Source organism: Gordionus sp. m RMFG-2023, chromosome 1 (genome assembly GCF_954871325.1).
Source record: "Gordionus sp. m RMFG-2023 chromosome 1, tfGorSpeb1-WG-v2, whole genome shotgun sequence".
In the NCBI taxonomy this organism is placed as follows: domain Eukaryota; kingdom Metazoa; phylum Nematomorpha; class Gordioida; order Chordodea; family Parachordodidae; genus Gordionus; species Gordionus sp. m RMFG-2023.
This window is the reverse complement of record NC_088775.1, coordinates 71,828,856-71,841,595: the sequence shown is the minus strand read 5'-3', so window position 1 is coordinate 71,841,595 and position 12,740 is coordinate 71,828,856. Positions and strand designations below refer to the sequence as shown.

The 12,740-nt window shown below is 23.8% G+C and overlaps 1 protein-coding gene and 1 long non-coding RNA gene across 3 annotated transcripts; both read left to right on the top strand.

Moving 5' to 3' along the window:
- The first annotated feature begins 1,455 nt into the window (after nucleotides 1–1,455).
- On the top strand, nucleotides 1,456–3,366 carry LOC135931958 (uncharacterized). Of its 2 annotated transcripts, none has more exons than XR_010573223.1 (7): nucleotides 1,456–1,566; nucleotides 1,651–1,716; nucleotides 1,762–1,822; nucleotides 2,028–2,145; nucleotides 2,187–2,314; nucleotides 2,359–2,430; nucleotides 2,509–3,366. It is a non-coding gene; the product is annotated as an uncharacterized LOC135931958 (long non-coding RNA). The 2 variants fall into 2 exon arrangements; XR_010573222.1 differs by having other exon boundaries at nucleotides 1,762–1,892.
- Nucleotides 3,367–4,499: 1,133 nt separating this feature from the next.
- LOC135932038 (uncharacterized) lies at nucleotides 4,500–11,972 on the top strand. The gene is made up of 6 exons (XM_065469377.1): nucleotides 4,500–4,606; nucleotides 4,691–4,844; nucleotides 5,836–6,018; nucleotides 6,591–6,679; nucleotides 10,833–10,902; nucleotides 11,495–11,972. Exons 1-6 carry the CDS (start codon nucleotides 4,599–4,601, stop codon nucleotides 11,567–11,569), a joined length of 579 nt encoding a protein of 192 aa, XP_065325449.1. The 5' UTR covers nucleotides 4,500–4,598; the 3' UTR covers nucleotides 11,570–11,972.
- Nucleotides 11,973–12,740: the final 768 nt, after the last annotated feature.

The following is a 12,740-nucleotide window of genomic DNA, read 5'->3' as shown; positions in this document are numbered from 1 at the left end:
ACCTTTTCTGCTCATAGATAGAAGATTGAGTGATTTATGCATGGACTATAAAAATTTTAAAAAATGTTAGTTAATTTAATATCATCTAGGACTACTTTTTGATAGGAAAGATAATATCTGTGAAATTGTTAAAATTTGCATTTTATTTTTTAAACGATTTAACATGATTTTATTATATTAAAATTAACTTTTAATTTTCCTTAAATAATTTATTTACTTAAACGACTTATTTTTTACTCATTAAACATTTAAAAAAGATTTAATAAATAGATGTCCAAACCTTTCTTTCATCTAGTAGTAAAATCTATTGGCTTCATTATATTATTTTCTTAAACGGGCCTTTTTAAAAATCGACCTGTATTGGGCATTTAACACCATCATTACTATGATTGCAGCCAATCTAGCAAATCAATGAAAATGATTTAGCAAAGACTAGGGATTTCGCATGCCGAAATTTACCTAACTAAAAAGGCCTAAGTAAAAATTCTAACATCACCAACTACCATCATTACGATGCTGACTAGCGGAGCAGATACCATTTTAACGCCTTTAACAGTTGATTCAACACGTCCAAGAAGAAGCTAAGGAAGGTTTTTTGAAGGTAAAATGTTAAAGTGATTGATTTTTTTTAAATATGTCCTCAAGATATTTTATGTTAAAGTTTTAAAATTTGTATTTTTTTTTGTTATTATTAATGTTCTATTAACTTAAACGATTTTTTATTTATTTATTATACATTTAAAAAGATATGAACGTATTCACAAAATAATCTATATTTCTTTTGTTAAATGTATTTTTATTGATTGAATTAAGTTATATTTTATAATATGAAACGCTATTTTTGTCATTAAAAATGCTACATTTAAAGTTTGAAAAGTTATTATATTTTGTATTTTTTTTATTTAAAAATGATTAATTTTTTTTAGTATTTTTCATTCGTAACTTATTTCACAACAATTCGATTATTTTGACGTGCATATAATAAATTGATAAAATTTAAACTACTGTAGCACATATATAAATTATACTTCGTGTAATTCTTTATTGTAATTAAATAAACAATTTATATGAATAATATTAATCATATATACGATAATAATATTATAATATAACAATCATAAGCATCCAATATAAACATCCTCATCCTATTCCTCTATCCCGTGCGATCATTTTTGAACTTTCCTTCATCTCCAAAACCATATGATGTGGATTTGTCTGTTAATCCCCTTTGGTAGCTAATTACTACAGATACCATCTAATAATTACAATTCCTTCCTAAAACTAAAACAATCAAATCATGAACATCAGATGTTTTTGGGATGGATGAAGTAACATATTTATATTTTTTCGCCTTTTTTAAGTTTGGTTTGACGTTTAAAAGCTTCGCTTCTTCATTGACTATTAATATCGTATCGTCCCGTAGTCTCGAATTATTATTAACTTTATACGTTTTGTCGCTTTACGAAAAGGTGAAAAAAGGTGAAATTGAATTTACAAGCTAAATACCATTTTTCAATAATCAACCCAGCATAATACTTTGAGTTTATATAAATAGGAAGTATAAAGGTAACCAATTTTTTTTAAACTATTAATTAAATATGACATGGAGATATTTTATGCTATTATAATTACATAATTATATTTATATAGTATATAAAGGTGCATATTCTAATATCAATCAAAAGGGTCACATCCTACCCAGACCAAATCTGATATGTATTATTATGATATTTTGTTTTCTATTATAATATTAAATTTTAGTAGATCAACTTGCCCATAAATATAGACCTTTCAATACTTCATTCAGTCTATAGGAAATATTGTACATATTCTCCAATACTAATATTTCAAATATTATCTTAAATAAAATTAAGATATATACATTCAATAAAGTATAATTACTTTAAAAGTATTTTGTAATAATATTATACTTTGGCTATATTATTTGAAATTAAGATATAATCTTAGTTAAGGAAAATTATTACTATTTTTTTTAACAAAATATAATCCACTAATACCTGTTTCAGATGGCTATGCCTAATCACTTTAAAAAGCATACTGCTTACTTTACATACACAAATAAACCATGCCTTGGACCCTGGATTGTTAAGAACAATTTATTTACTATATCCAAAGAATGCACGAGTATATTAATTATAGATAAATTTTTTATTAATATATTATAGATGCAATCTGCCTTCAAAAAAATTATTTTTCTGTATGATGCTAAAGAATTATAAAGCTATTCAAGATGATATTCCTATTCTCACCCAAGAAGCTGTTGTCAGTTAAAACAATTATGCATTAATTCCATGTAAATATAATATGATTAATATATTTACTATATCAATTATAAAGTTATTCAAGATGATATTCCTATTCACACCCAAGAAGCTGTTGTCAGTAAAAATAATTATGCATCAATTCCATGTAAAATTCTATATTAATAATAATCATTATATCAATTTAATTGCAATGATATTCAAAATTTATTTTCTTTTTAAATAGATCAATCACAATTCAATTTTCAAGATTTATTTTTTTTAAAAAAATCAATTTATAAATTAATAAAATCAAAATATAATAATGACTTTTTATATTCTAATAAGTATTTGTACATTAATGATAAATTAATATATTATAAATGCCATACAAAACATTGTAAAGGGAGGAGGATTTTAAATACTCATTTTATAATGACACAAAAGCATATTGATCATAATGATGAAGATATAAATAATACGCTCATCACGATCAATATGCTTAAAACAGAACTTATGTTAAATCAAAATATCAGTATTAGAAAGACATACAGAAAGGTTATGAGAGACAGAAAACTCGATCCTTTCTGTATGCAAAACCCCAAAACGTTACCTACCTTTTTATCAGTTAAATCCATTATGGGACGTGTTATTCAATTAACACGACACCCCCTTCCCCTTTCAAATGGTGATATTATATTAACCCAAGAGCACACAAAATCACATTTAAGTTTTTTTAAAACTACAATGTCTACTTTTGCCATATATTCTTTTTTCACGATTTTTCCTCCGTCATGTAATTATATTAATTGTTCAATAATTTTCATGTTGTCAATAAAATAACAGCTATTAGTCTAAGTATTTATATTCTAGTCGGGTCATACAGAAGTGGTATACGCCAATTACAATATTATGGTCGTTCTTACATTTATAGCCTAATTTTATATTGTATTTATCCACAATTTTTGTGATTTTTTATTTATTTATTAACGTTTTGTATTGCATTTATGCGCATTTTTTATCCAATTATTTTTTTCTGTATTTAACGTTATTCGTATATTTATACTAAATGATACCCTTATAAATAATGTATTATAAGATTATATATTTATTTGTGAATCCAATATTATTTAATAAAATAAATTAATATCCTTTATTGCTAATAAATGTATAACATTGCAATAAGTATTAATCCAACGATAAAAAATTTATTCAGGTATTTCCTACTAAGTTAGGTAACATATACTAATAGAATCTCAAAAAAATTAAAAGATGTGAGGAAATCTGTTGATTATATAAATAAGTATAAATCCAACGATAAAAAATTTTTTCAGGGATTTCCTACTAAGTTAGGTAACTTATATATACTAATAGAATCTCAAAAAAATTAAAAGATGTGAGGAAATCTGATGATTATATAAATAAGTATAAATCCAACGATAAAAAATTTATTCAGGGATTTCCTACTAAGTTAGGTAACTTATATATACTAATAGAATCTCAAAAAAATTAAAAGATGTGAGGAAATCTAATGATTATATAAATAAGTAAAAATCCAACGATAAAAAATTTATTTAGAGATTTCTTAGTAAGTTAAGTAATTAACATATACCAATTAATCATAAAGCAATATATTATATAAACCAATATATATTTATATATCGAAATATATTATAAATAATTATAATTAAATTTTATATATGATGTAAATATATTATATTAAATATATATTCAATTATATTCAATATATAAGTAAATTAATATATAAAATATATTATACTAACTATGTTAATAATATTAACTATTATATTAAATTTAAATATATTGATTATGTTATATTAAATACTACAAACAATCATATATTTAATTATTTTATATATCAATTAATTTAATATTAAATACATATATTAAATATTTAAATTTTATATATGATGTAAATAAATAATTATATTCAATATATATATACTAACTATGTTAATAATATTAACTATTATATTAAATTTAATTATATTGATTACATTATATTAAATACTACAAACAATCCTATATTTAATTTTTTTATATATCAATTAATTAATAAATATTTAAATTGTATTATTTACTTTATTAAATTACAAATTTCTAATAATTCGTTACTAATTTAATATTAATTTAAATTATAAAATCTCTCTCATATGTAGTAACCGATTGAAATTTTTTGGCGGCCATATTTTAATTTTATATTTATAATTTAAAATCTCTCGCTTCAACCTTTAGGGGCCATATTGGTCGCCATTTTAGCTTATTTGTATTTTTGATACTTTTTAATATTCGAGACAGCGGACCCAAATCGAAAATATGCCAATGTAAACTATTTTTGCAAATTTTAAAGAATATTACATTAATCAATTTTATTTTAATATACATAATTTTTTTTCTTCAACATTTAGATTTAGCAAACTCTTTCTTAAAACACATCCAATTCTCGTACGAAACTCTAAATCTTATCAAAATATTCTCCTTTCTAAAAAGGGTATATCGCAATTATCTACACCTATTTTTTGTCAAAATAATGCAGCTCAAATTCTAAACGATCAAGTCAAGGTCAATATTTGTTTTATTAAATATTTTTAATTTGGTTATTTTTGAAACTAGTAGCCACAATAAAAATTATTGTTCAATTTAATCAAGGTTAAATTATGGCATCTGTTATTTTAACATTTAAGAAAATTAATTGGCAAAATATATAATGTTTCCTAACTTATTAATACTAAGGTAGATCAACTTTGAAAATTATTTTTTTTTAATATTATTAAAATGATCAATTTTTATAAGAAACATTAATAATATTTTATTATGTTTTCCTTTTTATATTTGAGGTAAAAGGGTATTTATAAATATCTACACCAATAAATGACACCCTTTTAGCTGCCAATTATCTATTAAAATATAGTTCTAAATTAAATAGTACCTAGTTGGTTGATTTTACAATGCACAAATAGTTTAATTTATTTACAATTATATTATCTGAAATATTGGGTTTGGGTACAAAAATTGGCTTTTTATACCCTTTACCGATGTTATGTTGAATTATAAATTTATAATTATTGGTAAGAAAGACATCAAGATTAATTTTTTAAAAAAAGTATATCATCTCTCTTTGCCACTAAATATCTTTCATGAATTGTGGGGATTTTTGGATTTCGTTATATAAAGTCACAAACCGTATATCTACTAATTGATTATTTCCCAAACAATGAATCTTATAGGAATGTATTTATCATGTTTTTTCACATTTAGCTATAATCCAATCAAAATAAATATTTTTTAAAAAATATTATTAATAAATAGAATAACATATGAATAATTTTAGCTTTTTTAACAGATAATTAGGCAACTATTTTAAGCATTCTTATTTCATAAATTGGCGAACCTCGGGAAGCACGAAATTAATTTTTTACTATTGAATTATTAAATTTTAGTTTAATTTTAAAATCTTTAAAATTGCATAATAAAAATTGGCATACTATTTGACCTTGGATCTTGTATTAGATTATATATCTCCAATCTATATTTAATATATATCAATATTTAGTTTAGTCCAATTGTAAGTACTATCACTAAGACATTTGCCACTCTGCATCCTGATAAGCATGAAACTCACTGCAAACCGCAAGGTGTTCATGAAGAATTGAGTTCTGATTATTCTCAATTCAATTTTGTTGAAGCACCCAAAGAAACTATAGTCAGTGTGAAAACTATTCGAAAATATTGGGAGGTATAATTTATATTTAATTCCTTATTTAAACACAATGTTGTTCTCTTATAATATGAGAAACTTGAATATTTTTTTTTGATCCTGAATAAAGAAATACCAATTTAGTTAATAAAATGCTGGCCCACTCCCAATGTCGTAAAAGTAGAGTTGCAAAATTATCAAGATTTATAAATGTTCTATCTCATATAGATATATTTTTCTAAAAGTATCTTATATTTATACGTTAAGAGCATATCTCTATCTAAATACCTTTTTAGACCATGCATAGGTTTAAGATCATTTGATATATTTTATTAACATTAATAAGAACTATAAAGTATGAAATTCGATAAAGAGTAAAAAGATATCGATGTAAATAATTATGTTTTGAAATGAGATTTTCAATTATCTTTTTCATTTTCAGTAATTTAAATTAATGGGGAATGGGGTAAAGTAACATGAAGAAGAAGCAATTACCTACTCTACTCAATATTATCTATTAAAATGTATTATTATGCTAATAAAATATAATAAATTATTTTATTTTAATGGCATTTTTTTCAAAATAAATAATTTTTTTTGATGAATTCGAGCTGATTCCTTTGCTTGTCGCATTGGCGGTGGCCGGAGGAGGCGCGGTTCTATTCGTATTATACAGCTTATTAACCAAACACGATGTCATGTAAGAGTTTTTATATTTTATAACCAATAAAAGGGAAAAAAAGTTAAAACTTCCTTAGAATGATCACTATGGATTGGGCAAATTTTTAAAAAATGTATCTTGGATATAAATACAAATACTGTCTTTTAAAATAATTCAATTTTTTTTAACATTGCAAATAAATTGAATTTTGATTCCTTTTATTAATATATTATGTATAAAATAAAAAATATAAATTGTTTACCCAATCATAAAATAACCAAAAACAATAAAAAAAATATCCGATCGATAAATATCGACCCGATCCGATAATGCTAAACATAGACCTAGTACCGATATTTAATATCGGTAGCTCTACTCATCTTCAAAAAAAAACTTGTATTTTCACTTTCAGTATTTCTCATTTTAAAAATGAAATAGGATTTAAAAAAAGATGTTAATTTCTTCGCAAACGGGTCATAAATTTAATATTTAAATAAATAAATATGGATTTTCATTTTATCATTCATTTATAATTATTCATATGAAATTCGCGAAATCGTAATAAATACACTGTGTCCTAGGTCGGCTTAATTTTGATACTTAATTACTATTTATTATAGTCTAAAAAGTATTTGATCGAGGACACTCTATTTTGGTTTATTTTAAGTATTTGGTGGCATTGCTATTTTTCGTATTTTATTTTATTCTCTTTTTTTTTGTTTTATTGGTTATGTTTTATTGGTTATGTTTTATTGGTTATGTTTTATTGGTTATGTTTTATTGGTTATGTTTTATTGGTTATGTTTTTTTCGTCCTTTTTTAAAAAAAATTTTCTTTTACTTTTTTGGCCCGACCTAGGACACAGCCAAAATACTTCTTATTTAGTTTAAAATACAAATTCTTAATACTTTTTAAAATATTTAAATAAATACTAAATACAAGTATTCGCGCTAATGTCCCACCTTGCCACTAAGATTTATATTAATTGTAATATTCAATAAAATATAATCTTGAAAATCAAAAAATATACATATATTTATATGAAATCCGAATGTAAGATCTTGTTCTTTAAAAATTTTGGACTTTGGTCTCTACCAATACACACGACCATGGTCCTCAGAAAAAGAAAGATAACGACCTCGTTACTAAAAAAAGACCGTTCAGAACCAGTCATTTATGATCTTCTATTTTTTTGTTATTTTAAAAATGTTGTAATTTGATTAAATTGTTATAAGCTTTCAAAAAAATAAAATAAAAAACAGTTAGTTTTATTTTTGCCTTTTCATTTTATAAAATATAAAAGTATTTTATATTAACAATATGAAATCAATTATGATTAATATAAATATTTAATTTAAATTAATGCTAATGTGTGTGTTTGAAGTACTGCATTGGTAAGGGATTAGAAATGGGACGGTAAATCTATTCCATTTTTAACCTCGCCTTATACACGTTAAAGTTTATATTGTTTTATGAAAGTCTATCTTTTTTTGTTGCAAGATCCCCTGCTTTAGAAAATGTTTGTCTACAGGGGACAGATGTTGCTAGCAGCAAGTGAAATGACTGGAAATCAATAAATTATATTTATTATTTACAAAATATTAAAGACCTTTCACTATATTTTCCACCATATTAATATATCATCCTTCAATGAAACAAGAGTGGGCTTCTTTTTTATAATATAATAGTTTCTAAAAAATAAATTAACGGCACAAATAAATTTTGAAAGTTAGAATTTGATAAAATTAAATATTAAAAATATACCTAATTTGTATAACATAGATGTTATAGAAGAGATGTACCTTTTTGACTATTTTTTTTACTGTGTGTGCAAAAGAGAGGCTTTAAATTTTCTTAAACCCTTTTATAGAACAACACTTGATTTATCAGGATACAAATATTCTACAGTTGGGATTTCCATGTTATACAAAGAGAATATTAACTAATTTTTAAAAATATAGAAAAGCATAATAAGAATATACGAGTAGAAATTTAAATAATATATATGTTAAAATGCAAAAAAATACATGAAAGAAATAGGGCTGTGCCGATCCACATATTTTTTACCGATCCGATCCGATATTTTCCGATATTGGTTCAAAACCGATCCGATACCGATCCGATATTTATATTAATTTTTAACCACCCCTCTTTGAACCAAATGTAATTAATAAATCAATATTTTTTATGCATAAAAGAATTATGCATAATTTAATTTTTTTATTTCAACAAATTTTAAAAAAAATATATAATAATTTATCCATTTATGTTGGTTTATAAAATTGTAATATTTAATATATAAAATTATAATATATTAGATTTTTTTTAATAAATATAAGAGCCTCTAGATTTTCAGGCAATAGGCTTCTACGTCAAAACCATATTTAAAATAATTTTTATTTAAAGTATAAATAATAAAATTGGTGTTATTTTTTTAAAAAATTAAAAATAAATAAAACTTTGGGTGTTCCTTTCTATTTTTATAAAAAAACTTGTAAAATCTATTTAAAAAAATAAATAACATTTGCATTGTTTAAAAAAAAATTATTTATAAAATATTATTAATGTAAAATAGAAACTCGAAAAAATTTATTTTTTTTTAAAATATTTTAAAAAAATTTTTTTTATTAAAAAATAATAATTCAAAGTTTCATTACTCAAAAGTTTTATAAGAATTGCATTTTTAGTAAAAGGATCGGATCGGATCGGGTTTTTTACAGGTATCGGGCCGATCCGATATTTTTGAAAAACGCCAAATATCGGGACCGATCCGATCCGATATTTAATATCGGCACAGCCCTAGAAAGAAATATTATGTTATAAATCGTCTCAAATTTGTTGGATCCTACATTTCTTTAAATATAGTTGAATTTATGACGAAATTTACAAAATATTTAAGGATAATAAAGGCAAAAAGAATACAGGAACACACTGATTTTCAATATTAATATATTTATTTTATCAAATTTTAACTTTCAAAATTTATTTGTGCCAAAAGGAGATCAGAAATTTAGTTTTTTAGAAACTATTAAAAAGAAGCTTAGAAGTGATTATAATATCTGCAGAAATTATAGGAAATAACATTTCTCTCTTGTTTCATTGAAGGATGATATATTAATATGGCGGAAAACAAATAGTGAAAAGTCTATAATATTTTGCAAATAGTAAATATAATTCATTAAATAGATTTCCAGTCCTCACTATCTGCAAGACAGTTGCCACCATCTGTTCTCTGTGAACATATTTCTAAAGCAGGAGTCTTGTCACGAAAAAAAGAAATAAACTTTCAAATAGAACAATAAAAGCTTTAATATGTTTGGGCTCGTGGTTAAAACTCTTCTAATCATCTCGGCAGTACTTCAATCACAAGAAATTATTAAAATTGAAAATTTATATTATTTTTATATTATTCATATTTGACTTGTTACTGTTAATATAAATTACCTTATTAAGGACCATGGTCCACTGGACCGTCTCTTTCACTACATAAGATCCATTTACATTTTTATAAATTATATTAAATTCAGTAAAATTTTCACCCTTTTTTAAAACTTTATAATAAATGCGAAATTCCTAGGGAAATTCACTAATATTTAAATAATTTTGAATTATTTGATTGAAAAACGAATTAAGATTGAGATTATTTTTTTATTCATAATTTACTACGAACAACAAACAAATAATTAATCTGTAGGCCTACCACTAACTTACATCAAGTGATACATGAAACCCAATCCTCGTGATAGGCCATTTTTTAAGGAAGTTCATTAAAAACATTTTAATAAAAAAAATAAATTATGGGAAAAACTCTGTGTTTTTAAAATAGATAAGGATTATTATTTTGTAATGTTGAAAATTATCTTTAAATTTCTAAATATTGTTATTCATAAAACCTGGATAAGGTGACCACTCAAGGTGGCTACTTTTTGATCAACATAGAGTGATAGAGATAGTCCTATAAATAATTTGATTAGTATTTTGTCAGAGGATCGAATGGGGCAAGGTAATATAGTCAGGGTCTCAAAGAAGAGGTAATCACCTTTAGAGGTTCCATTATATTTCATCAAAAATTTGCCTGTTCTATTACCTATTGTTTAAAAAAAATGCTGTTTTTATTTTAAGGCGTTTATTATGAAAAAAATTTTGAATTTCAAGCGAATACATTTTATAAAAAGAATGTAATTTTTTTAAGGAGAACGGCAGACCAAAGACACGGAAAGGATAAACCCTGGGATCACGCTGATCCCGAAAAGACCGGAAAAGTAACATTTAATCTTATTCTACACAAATATTAGCCTCTCAGGCAAAGGTCATTTAAGACTGCCTGATTTTACGGTAAAAAATACGGAAAATTTTGCATAATCCCTCATAAATGTGAATATTATTAAACCTTTTATGACTAAGGCCGCATTTATAGTAAACCCATTTTGTTCAAGCTTTGCGTTCTTTGACGCAGCGTTATTATAAAATAAAACCAATAAATAGGTATAAATTAATAAATATGGAGTTTTATGATGATAAAGCTATGATAAAATTGAAAAACATGTTTTGCAATACGTTTATAAAAAAATATGCAATACGATTATAAAAATAACAGCAAATTCGATAAAAAGTATATGATTTTTCTTAAATATATAAAATAATGATCTCTATTTTAACTTTATCTTAAATTAATTTTTAAAACTGAATCAGCTGTATTAACGCTGCTTTAAATAATGCAACGCTTGAATAACTCGTTTACTATAAATGTAGCGCAAGGCCACACTTTATAATAAGCGTGACGCCGATCTCTATGTCTATGTATTTGTTTAATTTATAACAATGATTAAATATTTATTTAAAAAATTATCACAGCTTTATGTACCTTACGAAGGTGGGAGGAAGATCCCGGAATTGGAAGCACTTAAAAAAATCCTCAAGGAAAAATGACACAGATATTACCTATATGGAATAATTAATTTTCAACTACCTATAATATTTTCAAAAACATTATCTTCCTTTTTTTAGAAAAAAATTTTAAAAAGCCAACTAAATGCAAACCGTGGTTAAATTCATCGGTATAACATTTTATTTTTTACTAATTCTAAAAAACTAAAATACTCTTGTTTATTAGTCAACGTATAAATAATCGGAGTTTTTCATTTTAATTGATTGTCATTTATTTATGTACTTACTGTATACAACTCATTATTTAATGGCTTAAACCAAAGGAGTGTGCTTATAACAATAATAAATAGTAAATTTCTCATTATAGATAAGGCCTTTTAACTATTTATGGCGGGGCACCACTCATGACGTTATTTTGAAACTATTAAATGTATTAAAACTTCACACGATCATTATATTTTTAATAGGAACTATTTATAATATTAAAATTTGAAGTATAAATCAATTTAATATGACTGGATGAATAGATTTACAAATGTGTAAGATTTAAAAAAGGTAACTAATTAATTCCATATTTATATTGATTGTGGGCTAAAAAATTTATTGTCAGTTTTTTTTGCCCCTGAAAAGGGTTAAATGATAACTGAACTGATTTTAGAAATATCGTCTTCTTAGATTATTACATCTCCACTTTTTGTAATTTTACAGGAGAGAATTTTTAAAATAAGTTTCTATATCAATATGATGGTATTATAACCTTATATTGATCATAATTTAACTTATTTTATAAATATTTATAATAAAAAAATCAATTTTGACAAAAAGTGAATATGGAATAAGCTAATTCTCAGGCGTCGATTATATAAAAATCCTTTCAATGGTCTCAAAGGGAGAGGGAATTCACTTTATCAGATATGCCAATTTTATATCATTTTATTCTAATAAAAAATTTCTTTGCACTCCGGAAAGAAGTACAATAATATTATTTATTTTTCTCTTGCTCTGCCCAGAACGCGGAATTGAAAAGTTTGAAAATATAAATGAAAGTTTAAAAGGATTATTTTACAACTTTTAAAAATTAATCTTGCATTTTAGTTGAAATTAAAAAATTTTGAAATATTGTTTTTCAATTTTTTCGACCATTTGTTTAATTTTTTTAAACCTTTTTAAAAAATTGTTTAGTCCACCTGGCCATTGCTTAAAAATTACTTGA

What these genes read in the sequence shown, in the direction of transcription:
- LOC135932038 (XM_065469377.1), top strand. An exon ending in TTCTAAACGATCAAGTCAAG is followed by an intron (nt 4,845 to 5,835) that starts GTCAATATTTGT and finishes ATCAATATTTAG; the next exon opens with TTTAGTCCAATTGTAAGTAC. An exon ending in CTATTCGAAAATATTGGGAG is followed by an intron (nt 6,019 to 6,590) that starts GTATAATTTATA and finishes GATGAATTCGAG; the next exon opens with CTGATTCCTTTGCTTGTCGC.